A 24563-nucleotide genomic window follows, 5' to 3' on the forward strand; every position below is an offset into this window, starting at 1 on the left:
TTAAAGTTGTTAATTGAAATTTTAATTTTAGTTTCGAAAAAATATAATTTCATGACATTGCTGCAATTGTACTCTGAATCAGTGGTTCAGGTGGGAAGACTAAGTAGTGTTTCAATGTTAGTTTCCAAGAAAAAAAAATCACGAGGACAAAGATACATACCCTTAACTACACCTGGGGAATCTAGTTTGCCGGGCAGGGACATGGAAAATGGAGCGGAGACCCATCAGGCCTCTGAACTACTCTGGGATTTTCTGGCATCCCCAGTGTACATGTATTAGGTGCAGACCCAACATTTTGGAAGAGATTCGTGTGGAGCATAAACACCGGCATGGCCCTGTTGGGCCAAATGGCCTGTTTCTGTGCTGTAAATACTTTGTAATTTTCAACTAGATGCGGTGAGAAGGCGCATTCTTGCCCTCCTGCCTTATTTCGTAATCGATCAACCATCTATCTCCTCATCTCTCTGAGCACCCACAGAGGGAGATCTCCCCTGATATTTCACATACAGCAGCAATGAAATAACAAAGTTGCCAAAAAAATTAAAACAAGTAATATCATAAAAATCCAACAACTACTACTCCTTAGAATTCTTTGAGAGAAGGTTAAGTAGGAAATATTAATTGAGGAGTTATAAAGGGCTCAATTTTCCCCGAGCCCGTTTTCTGGCATATTGCCTGAGTTGCGCCACTTAATTAGGTAAATAGATGCTCCAGAAAAAAATCTCCGAAGTTTTCCCGATGTTTGGCCTCTAATCTGCAGCCGCGCAGCATGGTCAGTCGCCTTGGGGGGGTGGAGCCTGCAGTCTGCACTGGAAAAAGTGACGCATGCGCAGGGGAAAAAACGGACGTTCTTGATGTTCTGAAATAACCACACATGCGCAATAGAGTTCCGAGTGAGGTGCCTTCCTGGTCAGCTGCGGTGAGTACCCTTCCCCTGCCGAGCCTCTCCAGTGCCTTCCCGCCGCTCCGTGGCCCCCAATTTCGTGCCGGCCAGTTCGCTCCCTTCACCCCGAGCCTCTCCGGTGCCTTCCTCCCCGCCGCTCCGCTTCCTGCCCCTAGCCCAAGCCGAATGGCCTCCGATGTACTTACCTGCACCGATTTTCTTTAACTCTCCGCAAGGGTTTTCTCGAGAGGCCACATACGCTGGCCTAAATAGAAATGGAGTAACTATCAGCTGGCCAAAGTTGCCTAAATGGCCAGAATTGGTGTAGATGGCTAGTAATGCCCCCTTTTGAGGAAAAAAAAAGTACCTAAAAAAAAGTAACTAACTGAGTTGCACTGGTGCAAATTGATTGAGGAAACTAGGGATTTTTAAGTTAGGTCAGAAAAAGCAGCCTACTCCAAAAAAAATTGGGGAAAATTGAGCCCAAAGACTGGAGTTTCAAAAATACTGTACCACTCAGAACAGCTATATGCTGAGCATTTTACAGGTCAGGTTGGGCTACTGAACTTTTTAGGTTTTGTCAAATTTTATGTGACTGTAACAACATGAGTTCCTGCCTTGCCCATAAATTAAATCATTAACCTTAACTAAGATGGTTTTACGTATATTCTTCTATAACTGCATCCCTTCTACAAAATCCAGTACTCAAACTAAAATAATTTTAAATGAAAACATTTACCATCTGAAAATGTCAGGTATGTTTAGTAGAATTTGGTAGGAAAAACAAAGGTACTTTACTGTCTATTAATATATTGTTTTCAGACTCCCTGAATTCACTGAATCTGAAAAACAGAGAATTAAGGGGACATATGACTTCATGGGATTTAATCACTACACCACAGTCTTGGCATTCAATGCAAATTTGGGAAATACTATCCCACTGTATGATGCTGACAGGTAAGAGTTTTAATAATAGAAAATAGTAAACAATGTATTGTCAGAATTAAATGTTGGTCAGACCGATGATATTTTGCAACACATTATCCTCCTCCAATGCCTCTCCTCCATCATCCAGCTCTGTGGAACTGTGCTTACATGGTTCCACTCCTACATATCCAAATCCATCCAGTGTATCTCCAGCAATGGCTTCTTTTACCTCCACACAATTTCCCCCATCAATAATCTAACCTTGTCCATCTCTTTATTATTTACATGTTGTCATCTGCAGACATGGGGTTGGCTGTCACACATGCACTGATAATACTTATCTCTGCTCCTCCACCACTCACCTTGACCCCTCATCATAGGCAGTCCCTCAGAATTGAGGAAGACTTGCTTCCACTCTTAGCATGAATTCTTAGGTGGCTGTACAGTCCAATACGAGAACCACAGTCTCTGTCACAGGTGGGACAGATAGTCGTTGAGGGAAAGGGTGGGCAGGGAGCCTGGTTTGCCGCACGCTCCTTCCACTGCCTGCGCTTGATTTCTGCATGCTCTCGGTGACGATACTCGAGGAGCTCAGCGACCTCCCGAACGCACTTCCTCCACTTAGGGCTGTCTATGGCCAGGGACTCCCACGTGTCAGTGGGGATGTCGCACTTTATCGGGGAGGCTTTGAGGGTGTCCTTGTGACCCCTAGTCCTGAGTGAATCACAACTTCCACCAGCACTGCATCAGGAAGACCAACACCATCATCTTCAGCGCCATCACAAACTCCACTCGCATGCCACACATTCCATCCCCTTCCCTAGCCATTTTCTTAGCTTCAGTCAAACAATTCACAATCTTGATATCCTGGTGGTCCTCGTTGATCGACACTGGCTCCAACCCCAATGCAAAGTCTTTGTCTTTATCTATAAATCCCTCCATGGCCTTGCCCCACTCTATTTCTGCAATCTCTTCCAGCCTTATTTCCCCTCCCCAACACTACATTCATCTGACTCTTGCCTTTAGTGCTTCCCCACTTTGGGTCGCTTCACTCCACCGTTGATAGCACAACCTTCAACCGCCTCAGATCTATTTTCCGGAACTCCCTTCCTAAACCTGTCTGTCTCACCATTTCTCTTTCCATCTTTAAAAGCTCCTCAAAAATCCTTTTGATCAAGCTTTTGGTGACCACTCCTAATCCTTTTGATGCCTTGATGTTAATTTTCCCTACTCTTATTTGAGAAGCACCTTGATACAGTCTTTATATTAAAGGCACAATAAAAATGCCTGTAATTGGAGAAGCTAACTGAGCCATTGGGGTAGCAATAAGGAAATACGCCAACAATTTGTGTTGGAGGTTCTATTGATCTCCTGCCGTAACTGCGGCAGATGACTGGTGGAAATCCTGGAGAAACAATGTAAATGCAATTAATAGCATGCTTCCTAGCAAAATACAGTAATACCTATTCTATATTTTATTCAGAATAGAATACAGGGACATTTAGAGAGATATCGGGGTCAATTTCAACTTATCAAAATCAGAGTTAATGGGGCAGTAATGGACTCAAAATGGAGTTGGTAGACATAAAGTCCTGTTAACGACAGCAATCAGCCTGCTGCCAGTTCAGAGCCACCAACCACAGGGTGGCTAAAGTGCCTGCCTGTTTCAGGTGGTGAGCCCCTTTTAATATGCAAACCAGGGTCCTTTGACATTCATAGGATCCTGATTGCCATTTTAGGATAGAACTGGTTGGAGCATGCATAGTTTCTGACAAGTTTCACTAGTGACCGAGCCAAAGAGGCCCTCAAAAGGTAAGTTAGAAATTATTTTTGTGGGGACTATAATCTGGGCTGCTGCCACTCCGGGCTCCAAACTCCTCAGTGGTCGTGACATGCCCCCATACTTATCTTGCTGCGAGCCCAGTGCCTCTGGGCTGCCTGATATTGGGCCAGTCTGAATCAGGCAAGCTGCATCAAGAAATCGCTTTGGTGCCTGCAGCTTGCTGGTTCCATTTAAATGAGGCCAAGGACTCAAAAGAGTCAGCCTTGGCACAGTTGGTAGCACCCTTGTCTCTGAATCAGAAGGTATTGGGCTCAAGTCCCACTTCAGAGGCTTAAGCACAAAAATCTAGTGCAGTACAGAGGGATTGCTGCACTGTTGAGGGTGCCATCTTTCGGTTGAGAATTTAAGCTGAGGTACCATCTCAGGTGGACGTAAAAGATCCTATGGCACTATTTTGAAGACGAGCAGGGGCGCTATCCCTGCTGTCCCAGCCAATATTTATCCCTCATGAAAGGCACTATCTAAGGATAAGGGGTAAGCCATTTAGGACCGAGATGAGGAGAAACTTCTTCACCCAGAGAGTGGTGAACCTGTGGAATTCTCTACCACAGAAAGTTGTTGAGGCCAATTCACTAAATATATTCAAAAAGGAGTTAGATGCAGTCCTTACTACTAGGGGGATCAAGGGGTATGGCGAGAAAGCAGGAATGGGGTACTGAAGTTGCATGTTCAGCCATGAACTCATTGAATGGCGGTGCAGGCTCGAAGGGCCGAATGGCCTACTCCTGCACCTATTTTCTATGTTTCTATGTTTCTATAAATGGAAGTTCGTTCTTTCGTTCTTTCTCTCTTTCTCTCTTCAACTTCTTCACCCCCGGAATGGGCAGGGGTTGGCCTAAAAAGTCAAAATCGGGCACATCTTATCTGTAGCAATATACTTATAACCATAGTAGAAAAAATTATGAAAGATGGATTTTTCTTCTAACATTTTTAATTCCTTTAAAATTTGGAATAGCTATCTCTTGTGTAAAGTAATTCATTCTTTATTTCTAGAGGAACGGGGACTACAGTAGACCGCAGCTGGCTTAGCTCTGGATCTTTCTGGCTGAAAGTAACTCCACGAGGTTATAGGAAAATTCTTAATTGGATTAAAAAAGAATTCAACAACCCTCCTATTTACCTAACAGAAAATGGAGTTTCAGAGCACGGGGATCAAGGCCTCAACGATACTTGGAGGATCAATTATTATCAGAGTTACATAAACGAGGTTTTAAAAGGTAGAGCATATTTGTCTCTCTCTCTCTCTTTCATTTTTAATTTTTCTGCTAGTTTTGTAAACTCCTTACACGTTCACAATGGCAACAAAAACAGCAGGGCTACAATAGCAGATCAAGTGACACCGAGGTAATAAATAACCTACTGGAATTACATCAACCCAAACTCCAGTTCAACACTAAGTGGTCACTCATTTACTATTATAAACATTTTATAACACAGAGGACTGCAGTTTCCGCTAGGTTGCATCATTTTTTTCAGCGCAAGTTGCCCAAAATTGGCCTAATCAGCGCAAAAGGTCACAGAATTTTCAGGGCAAATAAGAAGAAATTATTTTTTTACAGGGAAAATATCCTAAATATTGATTGATGTCATCCAGCCCTCAAATTTAGAGAACTTATGGGTATGGTAGGTTAAAATATTGCCATTTCAAAATAGAGAGCCAGACTTAAATCCAACCAATACTAATGGCATGACTATGGGTTAGAACCTCCACTTTTTTTGCATGCTTAACGCCCACTTAACGCCCATTTTACCGCTGAAATGATGTATAATACCCATATATCGCCCGTTTTGGCACAAAATGGAAACTGACAGCCATTTTTCGGAAACTTATCGCCGAGCGTTACTTTCCCCATGTGCTTAACGCCAGGAAAAAATATTACCATCTGCCCACTTGTTTTAGGCGGAATCATCAGATTGGGTGAAATCAACGCCCATAATATCGCCCAGCGTTAATTTCTGCCTGGATTTAATGCCGAGATTCAATAATACCGCCCGCCCATTTTTTTTTGTCGTAAAGAACATATTTACTAAAACTAGCGGCCATGAGATCGCCCAGCGTCAATTTCATCACATTGCACACATATCGGCCACAATATTGCTTGCCCAAAAAAACACCCAAAAAAAGTGGAACTAACTGGAACTAATCACAGCGTTATGGACGCCATGTTCTAGATCACATGTCACAGCCTTTAAAAGGCTGCGTGCTTCAACCTCGGCGGAGTTCGGATGTACTCTGCAGGTCGTTGGAGTTGATGTGAACATCTCTAAAAACATCTTGACCATACAATGACCGACTGGAATTGAATAGGTGTTTTCGTCAGGACATTCCTTGTTTGTGATCAATCGGTGGAAAACAGATAGCTACTGCAATGGGGCCTGTCCTTCTCACCTTCTCTTGGTGACCAATTACATGCAGCACACTTGAGATCGGCGAAGGTACGCTCCACTGCATTACGTGTCCAATGTAAGACATGACAGACTGATGAGGAGGACCAGACGTTACACCCCCCGCAAGTACAGGGAGAAGCTGTCTTATCTCGACTTGCCCGACACCACCTGCCTTTGGAGACTGCACTTCCACAAAGAGGTTATTACTGAGGTGTGCCAGCTGATAAGGGCAGATCTGCAGCCTGCCAGCACCGTCGAGGTCAAAGTCACTATGGCACTGTCGTTCTATGCCTCGGGTTCTTTTCAGGCCACAGCTGGAGACATTTGCGGAATTTCTCAGCATGTCACAAATCGCTGCATTAGACAGGTCACTGAAGCCCTGTATGCACGCAGGAGCAAATTGATCAGCTTCCCAGGGAGGCACAGAGTGAGAGGGCTCTAGGATTCTCCAGAATTGAAAACTTCCCCAAGGTGCAGGGAGAAATAGACTGTATACACATCGCGATGCGGGTACCTTTTCAGGATGCAGAGGTTTTCAGGAACCGCAAGGGATTCCACTCCCTGAATGTCCAACTGGTTGTCGACCACCAGCAAATTATACTGGCAGTGAATGCTCAATTCCCGGGCAGCATCCATGATGCTCACATCCTGCGTGAGAGCACTGTATCTGACTTGTTTAACAACCAGCCACAAGGTCAATGCTGGATGCTTCGTGACAAAGGATATGGCCTCGTCACCTGACTGATGACCCCCCTGTGTGACACCCACACCGAAGCCGAGAGGCGATACAACGAGAGCCACAGAGCAACTCGCAATATCGTGGAAAGAACCATTGGAATGCTGAAGCATCGCTTTAAATGCCTGGACCACTCAGGAGGCAAGCTCCAATACCACCCTGATCAGGTAACTCAATTCTTGGTGGTGTGCTCCATGCTGCACAACTTGGCTCTCAGGAGGGGACAAGAATTGCCTGATGCATCTGACAGTCCACCTCACCAGGGAGAGGAGGAGGAGGACGTGAAGGCGGATGCTGACATTGGCCCAGACAATCAGGCTGACGCTGAAGCCATGCCCCCGCCCCCTTGTAGACCACATAAAAGGGCCCGTGGTGGCATGATAGCTGCAAGAGCCTTACGTCAGGAGATCATAAATGATCGCTTTGCCTGAAAGAACATTGGTGTTATTTACAAGGCTGACACACTGCTGGGTGTGCAGGTCATACATCAATGTTGGGCATCACCTTGGTGACAGTTAAAGTTTAAGTTGATTGAAGTTAAGTGTGATTATACCTTTTGATGTAAAGGAATCACCAGCGTGTAATGGTCTGAGCCAATGTGCTATAAGGTTTAGTGAAATAAAAAAGTTAAACCGAACATTAGTCTGAAATCATCAGTATTTCTGTACATATCCTCCCCGCCCCTCTCCCAGCTTCTCCTCCGCGCCTCTACCCCTTCCGCTTCCCCTCCTGATTCCAAGCCGCCTGGCCGAGGAGCTCCTCAGCCAATACTTCATTCGGCAGGGGGGGGATGACGGCCGAAATGCTGCTTGGACGGATACGGAAGAGGACGGTCCCGAGGTTGGAACGTGCTCCAAGCCAGAAGCAAGGTGTTGCTGCTGGCTCTCATGTGGTTGGTAATGGTCATGGGGTGCGGCATCTTGAGGTGCAGTGCGGCGCTCCGGGACCACTGGGAGCCCTCTGCCATCAGTGTTCCTGGCTACCAGCTCCAGGGCCTCCTCCATCCCTTCCATGTTATATCTTATTTGTTGGACAAAAATTCAGTGCCAACTATATTCTTGGTGCTTAGTAGGCTTTTTGCTGCTGGCGAATCTTCCTCGTGCTTCCCACAACAGCCAGACAAGCACACACCACAGCCACACACGCTTTCAGTGCCTCTGAGCTCCCTCTCTATCTGTCTCCTCTTCTGCGCATGTCATGATGACCCTTGATCTCCTGAATCGTGGGAATTGAGCGTTGCCATGCCGTTGCTAAGGACGGTCACACATTACCGCAGAAGGTCAAAAAAATTTAACGCCAGCGCCCATTTCATATCGCTCGCGGTAACGCCCATTTTCAAAAATGGAGACTAGGTGCTTTGAGAATGGACAAGAAGCCGGCGATCTGAAAACCCTTTTTTACCGCCCATGCTGGAAATATTGCCCATTTATGGGCGATAAGCGCATAAATTGGAGGTTCTAGCCCATTATCTGATAGCTGCTAGGCTCCCTAGTGAAATAAAATTGGGCCGAGATTCCACAAGAATATTTGGTGGCAGAACTGGAATGATCCCACTGGTGCAGCAAAGGCTAATCTGTGATTGGGTTAGCATTCAGGGGCCTTTACCCTTTACCCAATGCGTCCCAAGCCTAGCCTGAACGTGCAAACTGAGTAGAAAAGAAAATATTCCATTTCCCAGTATGGTACCAGCACCATGTTTTTCATATCTTTTGTGCTTCTCACTGTAAAACTTAGTGTGCTAAATTTACGTATAATGTGTACCTGGGTTTAATTTCCCAACACAAAATGATGCGCAGTCCTAGTGATAAACGTTAGTATTGCATCCTATTTTATTGAATAATGCCATCCTTCAGAGTGGCACTTCGTCAATGCTAGGCTCACGACAATGTTCAGAATTGAAAGTGAAATCATGGAAATGCTGATATTAGAGTGGAAGGCTGTCATTCAAACATATCACAGTTGAATTGCACAGCAGGAATAGCACACCTTTGCAGCTGCTATTGGTTGCAAAAAGCAAAAATCTTAGTGAATATCATCTGAACAATATAAAGTATCCTAGATATTACAGGACTGAGTTTACACATGTGTGCTACCAGCAGGGAATGTAACTTGAATTTATTTTTATTGCAATCCTTTTTTAAGCTCCACTATATTTTTGATAATTTGTAAAATGTTCTCTGATTTTGATTTTATTCACTGTTCCCTAACCATTGCATATTAGCAAGTTTAGTATTGTTCCTTCCCACCTTCTTGTAGTTTCCCTAACCATTTGAGTCATATAGCAGATCCGGAATACCTAGCTACTTTTTCTATTTCCACTTTAAGCTTCCCAATTAAACCGTAGCAAATCAAAATCCCCTGTCACAATTTCATTATGCTCCTTGGAGTAGAAATCATTCCTCAATGCACACGTTTTCCAGGTGGAAAATAGGAACAAAATTCTGGGGTGTAATGCCCCGTGCCCAATCAGCATTACGTTATAAGCGCTGCCATATTGGGGCAGGTATTGCGGGTAGCTGCCTAAAACAGGCGTTAAGCCTCTTACATATGTTAACTAGGAGCCCAACTCCTGGTGAAGGATCTCTCTGTAAAATTAATTTATCATGAGCAAAGCAGGTGCCTGGCCCGCCCCGTTCCGAATTCTTCAACAGCCCTTGCTGCCGCTTAGGAAAGGTTAAGTATTTTGTACATTTCATTTTCTTTTAAACTTCCTGTGGAGCCAGGCGGAGCAGGAGTGCCCCCTCCCCCCGAGTCGACAGTTATTCCTGCGCCCCCCCCCATTGTCCTCTTTAACTCCAGTCCCAGGATTTTCCTTCGAGCTGCTGCTGGGGTGGCAAGCGGCTTGACATTTGGCATTTGCGATGCACGAGTCTACAAACGGCCCAGACAAATGCTTACCCCCTTATATCTTCCCTGATTTGAGTATAAAGCACCCGTCACACCCTCGGTCCCATTTAGTGGCCTATAACAGATTCTTATAACTAGTTTTTGGTTGTTGTGTCTTTTGGCTATAACTTGTTAAACAATACTTATAGGGTGTAATGAACTTCAGGTTGATTCTTTTCTTTTCTGTATGTACACACAGCTATTAAACTTGATGGAATTGATATCCGTGGCTACACAGCATGGTCACTGTTGGACAACTTTGAATGGGCTGTAGGTTATGCTGACAGATTTGGTTTATTTTACGTAAATTATTCCAACCCTTCTTTACCTCGCATTCCTAAAGCTTCGACTAAATATTATTCTACAATTATACGCTGTAATGGCTTCCCTGATCCTGCTTTGGGACCCCATGAATGTCTCCAATTAGAAGGTTAGTAAATATACTTAAGTATATATTGTAATATTTGAAGAACACACATTTTAATTAGTTGTTTTGACCGAATGCATTTTTTAATTTTACTGCTGCATTTTTTTACGTCAATTAGACACTTTGCTGTAAAGGTTATTTCAGAGTATATTTACGGGCATTGCACCAACTGAATTTTACTTATTTTAAATATTTGTTCCTGGGATGTGTATGTCACTGGCAAGGCCAGCATTTATTGCCATCCCTACTTACCCTTGAGAAGGTGGTAGTGAGCTGCCTTCTTGAACCGCTGCAGTTCGTATTGGTGAAGGAAATCCCAAAGTATACTTCTTTGTAGCAGTTGGGTACAACTGAGTGGCTTGCTAGGCCATTTAAGACTCACATTTGACTCAATTGCTGTGGGTCGAGAGTTACATATAGGCCAGGTGAGGACAGCAGATTTCCTTTCCTAAAGAACATTAGTGAAGCAGATGGATTTTCATGAAAATCCAGTGGTTTCATGGTCACCATTACTGATACTAGATTTTTATTCTAGATTTATTTAATCTGGAAATTTGAAGTCACATCTCTGGATCATTAGTCCAGGCCTCTGGATTACAAGTTCAGTAACATAACCACTATGCTACCATACTCATGGCCATTGTAAAATAGGGGATGCGCTGCTGAATTTAGGATTGAGATACATAATTCCTGAAAAAGTTGCATGATGAACTGAACTACACCAGGTTATACATAAACTGGTGGAGTAAAAATGTTAATTTTTAGCAGTGTAATCCTTCACTTTAATGAACAAAAATTGTAACGTCCTTACTCTACAGTATGAAACCACACGAGGCACATTCTGGGGACAAGGTCACTCTGTGATCTTAACTCTTTATTTACAGGACTCCAAAGACGATGGCCCTGCGTGGGACCTCCCTTTTTATACCTGTGTGATCAGGTAAGGAGTGTCTCCCACAAGTTCACCCCTTGTGGTCAAGGTGTGCATCTAGGTTGAGTGTATACAGTAATACAGTGGTGTTACATTGTGGCTACATACATGACATTACCTCCCCCCCAAAGTCTTATTGGGATCATAGATTTAGTCTTTCAGGTGGTCTATGCTCCCTCGTGGAGTGCTGCAGTTGGGGCTCCGGTTATTGGACACTGACGTGAGTGTCTGTTACCTGTGGTGATTTTGGCCTGTCCGGGCTGACCGCAGGGACTGTGCATTCTTCAGATTGCTCTTGTTGCTCGTTCACTGGCGGTGTTGTGATCTCCATCTCATGGTCTTCTTCAGGTTCCTCTGTATCGATGCTGAACCTTTTTTTTACTTGGTCCAGATGCTTGCGGCATATCTGACCATTGTTGAGTTTTACCACGATGACCCTATTCCCCTCTTTGTCAATTACAGTGCCCCCAAGCCATTTGGGCTCCATGGCGTGATTGAGGACGAATACAGGATCATTTATTTCTATACATCTCCCCCTCACATTACGGTCATGGTACTCATTTTGTGACTTGCGCTTGCCCTCAACTATGTCGGTTAGGACTGGGTGAATAAGGGAAAACCGAGTTTTGAGTGTCCGTTTCATGAGTAGCTCTGCGGGCGGGACCCCCATGAGCGAGTGCGGGCGGGATCTATAGGCCAGCAGGAGATGCGATCGGCGGCATTGTAGGGAGGGTCCTTGAATCCTGAGCATGCCTTGCTTAATGATTTGGACCGCACGTTCCGCCTGGCCATTGGAGGCCGGCTTGAACGGCACAGTCCTGACGTGGTTGATGCCATTGCCCGCCATAAACTCTCGGAATTCGTAGCTTGTGAAACATGGGCCATTATCACTAACCAGGATGTCCGGCAAGCCATGGGTTGGAAAGATCGCACGTAGGCTTTCCACGGTGGTGGATGACGTGCATGAATTCAGAATGATGCACTCGATCCATTTCGAGTACGCATCTACCACAATAAGGAACATCTTACCCATGAACGGGCCCGCGTAGTCAACATGAATGCGTGACCATGGCCTGGTGGGCCAGGGCCACGGGCTGAGCGGGGCCTCCCTGGGGGCATTACCCAGCTGGGCACACGTCGTGCACCTGCGAACACAGTGTTCCAGGTCAATCAATTCCAGGCTACCAAACGTGTGACTGGGCAAAAATGGCCTTCATCTGCACAATGCCTGGGTGCTCGCTGTGGAGTTCCCTGATGAATGCCTCCCTGCCCTTCTGGGGCATAACTACCCGGCTGCCCCATAGTAGGTAGTTGGCTTGGATGGAGAGCTCATCCATCCGTCTGTGGAACGGTCTGACCTCCTCAGAGCATGCTCTGTGTGTGGGCGCCCAATCCCCAGTCAGGACACATTTCGGAATCAGGGATAGGGGGGGATCTCTGTTTGTCCAGATTTTGATCAGGCGGGCTGTGATGGGGGAGTCTGCGCTGTCAAAGGCATCGACAGCCATGACCATCTTGGCGCTTTGCTCCGCTGCCCCCTCAGTGGTGGACAGTGGAAGCCCGCTGAGCGTGTCAGCGCAATTTTCAGTGCCGGGCCGGTGCCGGATGGAGTAGTCATAAGCAGCCAGCGGGCCCATCGCTGTATGCGAGCTGATGCGTTGGCATTGATAGTCTTGCTGTCTGACAACAGGGATGTTAATGGCTTGTGGTCCGTCTCTAATTCAAACTTCCTACCAAAGAGATACTGATGCATTTTTTTTACACCATAGACACATGCAAGCGCTTCCTTCTCGACCATCCCAAATCCCCGTTCTGCTTGAGAGCGACCTGGAGGCATAAATCACAGGTTGTAGATGACACTCAGCATTGCCCTGCTGCAACACGCACCCAACCCCATAGGACGATGCATCACATGTCAGAACCAATTTTTTACAGGGGTCGTACAGGGTCAACAACTTGTTTGAACAAAGTAGGTTTTGCGACCGATCAAAAGCCCGTTCCTGACAGTCCTCCCAAAACCAATTGCAACCCTTATGCAGGAGCACGTGTAACGGCTCACACAATGTGCTCAAGTTCAGCAGAAAGTTCCCGAAATAGTTCAACAGTCCCAGGAATGAACGCAACTCCGATCTGTTGCAGGGCCTGGGTGCTCGTCGAATCACCTTTGTTTTGGATTCGGTGGGCCGAATCCCATCTGCAGCAACCCTCCTGCCCAGAAACTCAACCTCAGGAGCTAAGAACACACATTTAAACTTCTTGAGTCGCAGGCCTACCCGGTCCAGTCGGCGTAGCACCTCCTCCAGGTTGTGGAGGTATTCCTCAGTGTCTCGACCCGTGATGAGGATGTCGTCCTGGAATACGATCGTTTCAGGAATGGAGTTCAGCAGGCTTTCCATGTTTCGTTGAAAAATCACGGCCGTTGATCGAATGCCAAACGGGCACCTGTTATAAACGAACAGTCCCTTGTGCGTGGTGATGGTGGTCAGTAGTTTAGATTCGTCGGTCAGTTCCTGGGTCATATAGGCTGAAGTGAGGTACAACTTGGTGAACAGCTTGCCACCTGCCAGCGTGGCGAAGAGGTCCTCCGCTCTCGGGAGCGGGTATTGATCTTGTAGGGACACCCGATTGATGGTGGCCTTGTAGTCGCCACAGATCCTGACCGAGCCATCCGCTTTTAGGACGGGAACAATGGGGCTCGCCCAGTCGCTGAATTCAACAGGCGAGATGATGCCCTCTCTCAACAACCAGTCCAATTCGCTTTCGATCTTTTCCCGCATCACATAAGGCACCGCTCTGGCTTTGTGGTGCACTGGCCTGGCGTCCGGGGTGATGTGTATCACTATTTTAGTGCCTTTGAAAGTCCCGCGCCAGGTTGGAATAGTGAATCGAATTGTTGTAGGACTTGTGTGCACGAACTTCGCTCCACAGATGACATTGCGTGAACATCCCCCCATTTCCAGTTCATCTCGGCTAACCAGCCCCTGCCCAACAGTGTGGGACCATTGCCCGGGACAATCCAGAGCAGCAGCCGATTCACTAACCCATTGTGTGTGACAGCCAACATTGCACTGCCTAGCACCGGAATGATTTCTTTAGTGTAAGTCCGTAATTGTGTCTCAATACGTGCTAATTTGGGTCTACTGGCTTTAAGTGGCCATAGCTTCTTAAATTGCTGAACGCCCATGAGTGACTAGCTGGCCCCGGTGTCCAGCTTCATGAATACAGGGATACCATTTAATAAAACCCTCATCATCATTGGTGGCGTTTTGGTGTATGAACTGTGAATATTCGCCACATGGACCCGCTGAACCTCGGCGTCCATCGATTTGCCCCAAAAGTCATCCTGCCTCAAAGAACCCTCTTCTAGTCCATCCGCCTCATATATTATTCTGGTTGCAGACTTCCTGCACATTCGAGCTAAGTGGCCACTGAAATTGCAGTTCCTGCAGACAAACTGTTGAAATCTGCAAGATCTAGCTGAGTGTTTTCCCCCACACCTCCAGCATGAGTTAAAGTTTCCATTGTTGGAAACAAAGGGACTATGGCCAGGCATTCCGCGCTGACTGTCCCTTTGACTGCTCTTAAGTACTCTATTAGTGGGTGTCAATGGCCCCATCCATTGTCCACTGTGATGGTGTGAATGTCCGTTCAGCCTGCCATTGTCTCTGGTGAAGTCCTGCTCTGGGGTCCATTGCTGCCTGGGGAGTGTCGGACTGCTCCTGTCTGCCTGCAGGGCTCTGAGTTGCATTGATGATGTTAACTCCCTGATCCATCGCCGCGTTAGAGGCAGAATTGCGCACATGTATATTATTTTCGTCTCTTCCTCCCACGCCATGAAAGTTTGAGCCAAAAGCGCCGCCGCTTCCAAGGTTAAATCCTTGGTCTCAATTAATCTGCGTAAAATTCCCGCATGACCGATGCCCTCAATAAAGAAGTCCCTCAGCATCTCCCCCCTACAGGCGTCTGTGAACTTACAGAGGCTGGCCAAATGCTGGAGGTCCGCTACAAAGTCCGGTATGCTCTGTCCTTCACGGCGTCGGTGGGTGTAGAATCTGTGTTGGGCCATGTGTATGCTACTCGCCAGTTTGAGGTGCTCCCCGATCAATTTGCTAAGTTCTTTAAGGTTTTGTCCGACGGCTTTTCGGGTGCTAGTAAATCCTTCATGAGCACGGAAGTCTTTGGTCCGCAGCTGGTCAAAAGATGAGCCCTTCGCTTGTCGGCCGTTGCATCCCCCAGCCATTCTTTCGTAATGAAGCTTTGCTGAAACCTCTCGACAAAATCGTCCCAGTCTTCCCCAACACAGTACCGTTCCTCTGTGCTACCGGTGGCCATTCTCATGGGTCATGAATTCCCGTTTCTTGTCACCAATGTAAAGTCCTTACTCTACAGTATGAAACCACACGAGGCACATTCTGGGGACTAGGTCATTCTGTGATCTTAACTCTTTATTCACAGAACTCCAAAGACGATGACCCTGCGAGGGACCTCCCTTTTTATACCTGTGTGATCAGGTAAGGAGTGTCTCCCACAAGTTCACCCCCTGTGGTCAAGGTGTGCATCTAGGTTGAGTGTATACAGTAATACAGTGGTGTTACATTGTGGTTACATACATGACACAAATGATATATACTTTTTCTTTAATGTTATTTGTGCTTGGGATGTGGGCGACATTGGCAAGGCTGCATTTATTGCTCAGCTCTAGCTGCCTGAGGAGGTGGTGGAAAGCATTCTCCTTGAATCGTGGCAGTCATTGTGGTGATGGTATACTCACATAAGAACATAGGAAATAGGAGCAGGAGCAGGCCATACGGTCCCTCGAGCCTGCTCTATCATTGAATAAAATCATGGCTGATCTTCTACCTCAATTCCACTTTCCTGACCTATGTATAGGAAATTCTAGGATTTTGAGCCATCAATGGTGAAGGAATATATGTCTAAGTCAGGTTTAGAGGGGAGCTTGGAGGCTATTGTCGTCCTTCTCGGTGGTAGAGGCTACAGGGTTGGTGAGTTTCTGCAGTGCATACTGTATATTATACATACTGCAGAAACACTACCCCCGTGGTGGAGGTGGTCGAATTTGTGTCCAGGGACAAAGGCACTGATCAAGCAAACTGTTCTGTCTGGAAGATATTGAGCTTCTTGCTAGTTGTTGCAAGTGTAGCCATATAATTTGAGCCTTGTAGATGATGGAGAGACTTTGAGGGATCAGGCAGTGGTGAGCCACTCGATATAAGGTACCCAACCTCTGCTCTGCTAAGATCGCCAAGGTGTTGATATTGCTGGTCTCATTTCAGTTTTTGAACATTCATGACCCTGGAATGATGATGGTGGGGTCACTGTTTGTGGTGCCATTGAGGGTCACAGGGAGATGGTTGGGCTTTCTCTTGTTTGAGATGGTCATTATTTGGCATATAAGTGGCAGGTAACATTCATGCCACACTTCTGGATGTTGTCCAGGTCCTGCTCTAGGTCAGCATAGGCTGCTTCATTATTGGAGGAGTTGTGAATTTATCAATCGAATTGTCCGCTAATAGTGCCACTCCTATGTCAGAGAGCAGGTTATTGATGAAGCAGCTTAAGCTGGTTGGGTGGAGGATGCTTCCTTTAGGAACTCCTGCAGTGATGTCTTGGACCTGTGATGACTGCTCTTGACTACCATAATGATCTTCCTTTGCGTTAGGAATGACTCCAGCCACTGGTGGGTTTTCCCTCTTAATCCTAGTTATTAATATTCAGTTTAGTTAGGGTTCCTTGGTGCCATACTAGTGCGTATGATGTAGTGTATATGGACTTTTTAAAAAGCTTTTGATAAGGTCCCACATAGTAGACTGGTCAAGAAGGTTAAAGCCCATGGGATCCAGGGCAAAGTGGCAAGTTGGATCCAAAATTGGCTTGGAGGTAGGAAGCAAAGGTTGATGGATGTTTTTGTGACTGGAAGGATGTTTCCAATGGGGTTCCGCAGGGCTCAGTACTGGGTCCCTTGCTTTTTGTGGTATATATCAACGATTTAGATTTGAATATAGGGAGTATGATTAAGAAGTTTGCAGACGACACTAAAATTGGCTGTGTGGTTGATAATGAAGAAGAAAGTCATGGGCTGCAGGAGGATATTAATCTACTGGTCAGGTGGGCAGAGCAATGGCAAATGGAATATAATTCAGAGAAGTGTGAGGTGATGCACTTTGGAGGGCTAATAAGGAAAGGGTATACACATTAAGCAGTAGGCCACTTAATAGTGTAAATGAACAAAGGGACCTTAGAGTGCTTGTCCATAGATCCCTAAAAGTAGCAGGCCAGGTGGATAAGATGGTTAAGAAAGCATACAGAATGCTTGCCTTTATTGGCCGAGGCATAGAATATAAGAACAGGGAGGTTATGCTTAAATTGTATAATACTTTGGTTAGGCCACAGCTGGAGTACTGCGTACAGTTCTGGTCACCATATTATAGGAAGGACGGGATTGCATTAGAGAGGGTGCAGAGGAGATTTACTGGGATACTGCCTGGAATGGAGAATCTTAGGTATGAGAACAGATTGGATAGGTTGGGTTTGTTCTCATTGGAACAGAGGAGGTTGAGAGGAGACCTCATTGAGGTCTACAAAATATTGAGGGGCCTGGACATATTGGATAGTAAGGGCCTATTTCCATTGGTGGAGGGTTCTATTACGAGGGGGCATAGTTTTAAGGTGGGTGGTGGAAGATTTAGAGGGGATTTGAGGGGGGCTTCTTTACGCAGGGGGTGGTGGGGATCTGGAACTCGCCTGGAAGAGTGGTGGATGCAGAAACCTTCACCACTTTTAAGAGATGGTTGAATGGGCACTTAAAGTGCCGTAACCTGCAGGGCTACGGACCTGGAGCTGGTAATTGGGATTAGACTGGATGACCTTTTGTTGGCTGACGCAGTATTAATGGTAAGTACTGCAGGGAATCAAATATGGCCAGGGTGATCTCCTGGACTAGTTTCGATTGCCTGGATGGATTGGAGAGGAATTTTCCCAGATTTTTTTCTCCCTAAATTGGCCTGTGTTTTTAATCTGGTGTTTGCCTCTCCCAGATCACATAACTCCGGTTGGGGTGGAGTGTAGAATGTTTCAGAGTAAGGGGTGTCACAGTTGTGTGAGGCGGACTGGTTGGGCTGGGTGCTCTTTACCTTTCCATCATTGTTCATAGGTTTATATGTAACCTTCAGGGCTGCTGACCGAGGGCCGTGCAGCTCTTCATTGGCCGGAGTGGACACGATGGACCGAAATGGCCTCCTTCTGCACTGTAAATTTCTATGTTTCTATACTCAATTGAATGCTGCCTTACTATCGGGGCAGCTACTCTCAACTCTCCTCTGGTATTCAGCTCATGCATTCATGTCTGGATCATGAGGTCAGGAGCTTAATGGTTCTTGTAGAACTTGAACCAAACATCGTTGGGTTGGTTATTGGTCAATCAGTGTTGTTTGATGGTGCTATTGATGACTCTTTGCATCACTAATGAATGGAAGGAAGTACTTGGTCCAGTTAAATTTATCCTGTTTTATGTGGAAATCTTCCCCATTGTCAGGAAGATGGCTGTGCTTGGCTAGTGGAGGAGCTAGCTCTGGTGCACAGGTCTTCAGCATTACCGTTGGAAAGTTGTCATGGACCCATAGCCTTTGCTATGTCCAATATAATCAGCGCTGCTTAATGTCATGCAGGGTGAATCGAATTGGCTGAACGCTGGTAATTATGAGGGGGGGATTTCAGGAGGAAGTTGAGTAGGATCATCTACTTGTCAGTTTTGACTGAAGAAACTTGCACCTGCTGGGCTTCACCATGGTTGAGTATGAGGATGTTCATGGAGCCTCCTCCTGTTAGTTGGCTGGTTGTCCACCACCATCCTCAACTGAATGGGGGAAGGCTACAGAGCTATCCTCTAATCTGTTGGCTGAGAGACCACTTAGCTCTGGCTTTAACCTGCTGCTTTTGGTGTTTAGTATGTAGGTAGCCATGTGTTGTAGCTTCACTTGGTTTGTGCCTCATTCTAAGGATTGTCTGATGCTGTTTCATGCATGCCATTCTACACTGCATTGAATCTGATTTGGTTTGAAGGTGATGGATGAGTGAGGGATATGCTGGTTTATGAGATTACAGGTTGTGGTGGTATATTGTTCTGCTGCAGATAATGGCTCACAGCATCTCAACGATGCCCAGTTTTGGGCAGCTTGATCAATCCTTATTCTGTCCCACAGCACAGTGGGTTGGATTTTACCAACATCAGCGGATCTGGAGTGTGTGACATCCTTGTTGAGTCCTGACCCTGCAGCTGTGTTGATCTGGGCCTCCGACATGATTTTACCTTGATGAGGCTTGCCTGCCGTGCAAGGTTCCCGGCCAAATAAAAGAAAGTGGGTCTGATGACATCATCAGCCGGTTTCCTTAAAGTGAACATGCCCACATACATTTTGACAGTTGTGCTGTCAGTGTTCTACTGCATTAAAGTGCTGCAAACACTGACAAGGTGCATGGCTGCACCCAGGCTCAGGGACTAAAGGGGGGGGGGGGGGTTGGTGATGGATGGGGTGGTCGCTTGGGGCCCAAGCTGAAAGTGGCCCCATTCAGGGTCGGATTAAGGGTAAGGGTAAACAGTACAGTATTGACATAATTGACGTAGCAAGAGCAGGGCGAAGCCCATGTGCGACATTTATACCATGCGCAGCGCACTCACTCAATCTTGTGGGGAAAAACAATGCCGAATGCAGCCCAGTGATCATCAGATTTTTTGACATTGCTTTTGTCTCTGCATTGATGTATCACTGGCGACTGCTTTATGAAAAACTAAAGCCTTTCGGGCTGTCTGTCATCTAAACAAATTAGGGATGCGTGCAATAAAGGTACAGCAGTTATCATGGGCGACTTCAATCTACATATAGATTGGGCTAACCAAACTGGTAGCAATACGGTGGAGGAGGATTTCCTGGAGTGTATTAGGGATAGTTTTCCAGACCAATATGTCGAGGAACCAACTAGAGGGCTGGCCATCCTAGACTGGGTGATGTGTAATGAGAAAGGACTAATTAGCAATCTTGTTGTGCGAGGCCCCTTGGAGAAGAGTGACCATAATATACTAGAATTCTTTATTAAGATGGAGAGTGACACCGTTAATTCAGAGACTAGGGTCCTGAACTTAAGGAAAGGTAACTTCGATGGTGTGAAACATAGAAAATAGATGCAGGAGTAAGCCATTCGAGCCTACACCACCATTCAATAAGATCATGGCTGATCATTCACCTCAGTGCCCCTTTCCTGCTTTCTCTCCATACCCCTTGATCGCTTTAGCCGTAAGGGCCATATCTAACTCCCTCTTGAATATATCCAATGAACTGGAGTTTGGAGACGTGAATTGGCTAGAATAGACTAGCGAGTGATACTTAAAGGGTTGACGGTGGATAGGCAATGGCAAACATTTAAAGATCACATGGATGAGCGTCAACAATTATACATCCCTGTCTGGAGTAAAAATAAAATGGTGAAAGTGGCTCAACCGTGGCTAACAAGGAAAATTAAGCATAGTGTTAAATCCAAGAAAGAGGCATATAAATTGGCCAGAAAAAGCAGCAAACCTGAGGACTGGGAGAAATTTAGAATTCAGCAGAGAAGGACAAAGGGCTTAATTAGGAGGGGGAAAATAGAGTATGAGAGAAAGTTTGCTGGCAACATAAAAACTGACTGCAAAAGCTTTTATAGATTATGTGAAGAGAAAAGTATTAGTGAAGACAAACGTAGGTCCCTTGCAGTCAGAATCAGTTGAATTTATAATGGGGAACAAAGAAATGGCAGACCAGTTGAACAAATACTTTGGTTCTGTCTTCACGAAGGAAGACACAAATAACCTTCCGGAAATACTAGGGGACCGAGGGTCTAGCGAGAAGGAGGAACTGAAGGAAATCCTTATAAAGCGGGAAATTGTGTTAGGGAAATTTATGGGATTGAAGGCCGATAAATCCCCGGGGCCTGATAGTCTGCATCCTAGAATACTTAAGGAAGTGGCCCTAGAAATAGTGGATGCATTGGTGATCATTTTCCAACAGTCTATCGACTCTGGATCAATTCCTATGGACTGGAGGGTAGCTAATGTAACACCACTTTTTAAAAAAGGAGGGAGAAAGAAAACAGGGAATTATAGACCGGTTAGCCTGACATCAGTAGGGGGTAAAATGTTGGAATTATTAAAGATGAAATAGCAGTGCATTTGGAAAGCAGTGACAGGATCGGTCCAAGTCAGCATGAATTTATGAAAGGGAAATCATGCTTGACAATCTTCTAGAATTTTTTGAGGATGTAAATAGTTGAATGGACAAAGGATAACCAGTGGATGTGGTGTACTTGGACTTTCGAAAGACTTTTGACAAGGTCCCACACATGTGACTGGTGTGCAAAATTAAAGCACATGGTATTGAGGGTAATGTATTGACATGGATAGAGAATTGGTTGGCAGACTGGAAGCAGAGTCAGGATAAACGGGTCCTTTTCAGAATGGCAGGCAGTGACTACAGTGACAATGGCAGAGTGCCACAGGGCTCAGTGCTGGGACCCCAGCTATTTACAATATACATCAATGATTTAGATGAAGGAATTGAGTGTAATATCTCCAAGTTTGCAGATGACACTAAGCTGGGTGGTGGTGTTAACTGTGAGGAGGATGCTAAGAGGCTGCAGGGTGACTTGGACAGGTTAGGTGAGTGGGCAAATGCATGGCAGATGTACTATAATGTGGATAAATGTGAAGTTATCCACTTTGGTGGCAAAAACATGAAGGCAGAATATTATCTGAATGGCGGCAGATTAGGAAAAGGGGAGGTGCAACGAGACCTGGGTGTCATGGTACATCAGTCATTGAAAGTTGGCATGCAGGTACAGCAGGCGGTGAAAAAAGCAAATGGCATGTTGGCCTTCATAGCTAGGGGATTTGAGTACAGGAGTAGGGAGGTCTTAATGCAGTTGTACAGGGCCTTGGTGAGGCCTCACCTGGAATATTGTGTTCAGTTTTGGTCTCCCAATCTGAGGAAGGACGTTCTTGTTATTGAGGGAGTGCAGCGAAGGTTCACCAGACTGATTCCCAGGATGGCAGGACTGACATATGAGGAGACTGGATCGAGTGGGCCTGTATTCACTGGAGCTTAGAAGGATGAGAGAGGATCTCATAGAAACATATAAAATTCTGACGGGACTGGAAAGGTTAGATGCAGGAAGAATGTTCCTGATGTTGGGGAAGTCCAGAACCAGGGATCACAGTCTAAGAGTAAGGGGTAAGCCATTTAGGACCGAGATGAGGAGAAACTTCTTCACTCAGCGAGTTGTTAACCTGTGGAATTCTCTACCGCAGAGTTGTTGAATATATCTAACAAACTGGCAACAAGAGAGTGTTAGATATGGCCCTTACGGCTAAAGGGATCACGGGCTATGGAGAGAAAGCAGGAAAGGGGTACTGAGGTGAGTGATCATCTTATGGAATGGTGGTGCAGGCTCGAAGGGCCTACTCCTGTACCTATTTTCTATGTTTCTATGCTACTTGGTCAGCAAGGTATGAAGCCATGTCAGCCCTGCTCAAATGCAAAGTATTGGAATTCCTGGCAACTGACGTGGAACAGAAAGTGTAATGCCGAAATTAAGTTCAGTTGCTCCTTGACAAACTGGGTGAACTGGATTCAGCTATTCTCATTGTTATTTGGAACAGTCTTGAAGCGCTATCACCTGACCAATCTCTCACTGCAAGAGACCGGCTTGAATCTGCATGTCATTGTGACCTTACTCGAGTCCCTTGTCGATCTTGTCAAGACCCAGTGGACAGAGTTTGAGGACTGTGAAGACCTAGAGATTAAACTGTGTGGCCACAACCGAGTACAATTCAGCTCAGAGGCGCGTCCTGATGTGCGACTGCCGCTATGACGATGGAGATGCTGAAAACACTGTGCCAAAACCCAAGGAGAAATTCAAAACTTAAGTGTTCCTGGTCATCATTGATCAACTAATCAATACCTTGAAAGACAGCCTTGAAGCATACAAGCAAATCAACTATAAGTTTAGATTCCTGTCCAAGCTAGCCGCTCTCTCAATTCATGAGATCAAGCAAGCCGCAGCAGATCTTGCCCGCTCCTATCCCAAAGGCCTGGAACCTATGATTGAAAGTGAATTCATCCAGTTTTCTAGCTTGGTAGCATCCTCAACAGAGCTTCAAACCTCCATTTGTGTCAAACAAACTAAGTCAGTAGAGCTGAGACTGTACCAATTCCTCCAGACACACGCCCTCACCCAAACCTTTTCTAACATTGAAATAGCTCTTTGATGATGATTTCAAATTGCAGTGGTAAGCTATACTTGTCAATACTAAAACACATCAAGGACAAGGTCAGGGAACCGAATGGGACAACATAGACTTAATAGTCTTTCGATCACGAGCATCGAGAGCGAAGTACTGAGAGGACTTGACTTCTCGAAAATCATTGACAAGTTTCGCCGACAACAATCCAGAAAAAGACCAATGTAATGTTATACTTGTAGTTGCCTTGGTCTTGTTCTAAATTGTCGTCGATTTAGTTTCAAAATGAAAAGATTTTTATGAAAGCTTTGTTTACTGTTTATACAGCATTTCATCAAGGTATCAGTTTGATTGTTTGGAAATAACATAAAATATTAAATAAGTGTCATCATAGTATCAATGAGATTAACCTGAGATGTAGACCTGACCTGATGCATACTCAGTATAATGCCCTGTGACTTAGCTCAGTAATGTCATTTACTGCAGGATGTGAATGAGAGTAGGGGGCCCATGGTCAGTGTACTGCCCGGGGCTCGAGGCACCCTTAATCCATCCAAAAGTATATGGAAGTCTTTCACTAAACATTTACAAATTGTTTCATTTTTTAGCTACCACCATGGAACCCTCAACAGTGAAAACCACACCTGCTACCACAGCAACGACAACCAACGCTGGACGGGTTTATTTTCTGGGATTAGAAATATCGAGTGCGAATGCAGCAAGTGCTTTGTATACTTTGTTTGCTATTTCAATAATTGCTGTTGCTTTTTTGGCTATCTTTCCATATAAAATTTGGAAAACTAGAAAAGTAAACAAACAACTTAAATCAGCCCCAGACACAACTGAATTGTCGATAAATCAAAACACTGCCATTTGAAGTAGACGTTAGAATTTCCGCAGGGATTCCGGATCTCCCACCATAATTTCCGCATAAGATCAGCAGAAACCCAAAGGAAACGGTTGTTCAGACTGCTTCTATAAGAGTTCCCACCAAAATATATCGGGAGACTGGAAGAACCCTCACAGAAATTCTAAGTGGATGAGTTTCACGTTAACTACAAGTTACTGGTTTTATATGTTTTATTATAATCTACACTGCAGATAATTTAGGGTTGCTAACCTTCCAGGATTATCCTGGATGGCGTCTCCAGGAATTAAAGATGCATCTCCAAGACACTGCTACGAACAACCCAGGAGAAAAATCATAGGAGCATTAACATTTAAAAGAAAATTTTCTTTGAGCACTTTTGTTTATT

The 24563-nt window shown here is 45.5% G+C and overlaps 1 protein-coding gene across 1 annotated transcript in view; it reads left to right on the forward strand.

The window, feature by feature from the left end:
* The window catches only part of LOC139253950 (lactase/phlorizin hydrolase-like), a 118221-nt gene extending 94037 nt beyond the window's left edge, over nucleotides 1–24184 (forward strand). Inside the window, exons 14-17 of the mRNA XM_070873607.1 lie at nucleotides 1706–1840; nucleotides 4647–4870; nucleotides 9863–10093; nucleotides 23916–24184. Of these exons, the coding sequence (XP_070729708.1) occupies nucleotides 1706–1840; nucleotides 4647–4870; nucleotides 9863–10093; nucleotides 23916–24184 (859 nt within the window). The remainder of the gene's footprint in view (nucleotides 1–1705; nucleotides 1841–4646; nucleotides 4871–9862; nucleotides 10094–23915) is intronic.
* Nucleotides 24185–24563: the final 379 nt, after the last annotated feature.

This window comes from Pristiophorus japonicus, chromosome 3, assembly GCF_044704955.1.
Source record: "Pristiophorus japonicus isolate sPriJap1 chromosome 3, sPriJap1.hap1, whole genome shotgun sequence".
NCBI lineage: Eukaryota > Metazoa > Chordata > Chondrichthyes > Pristiophoridae > Pristiophorus > Pristiophorus japonicus.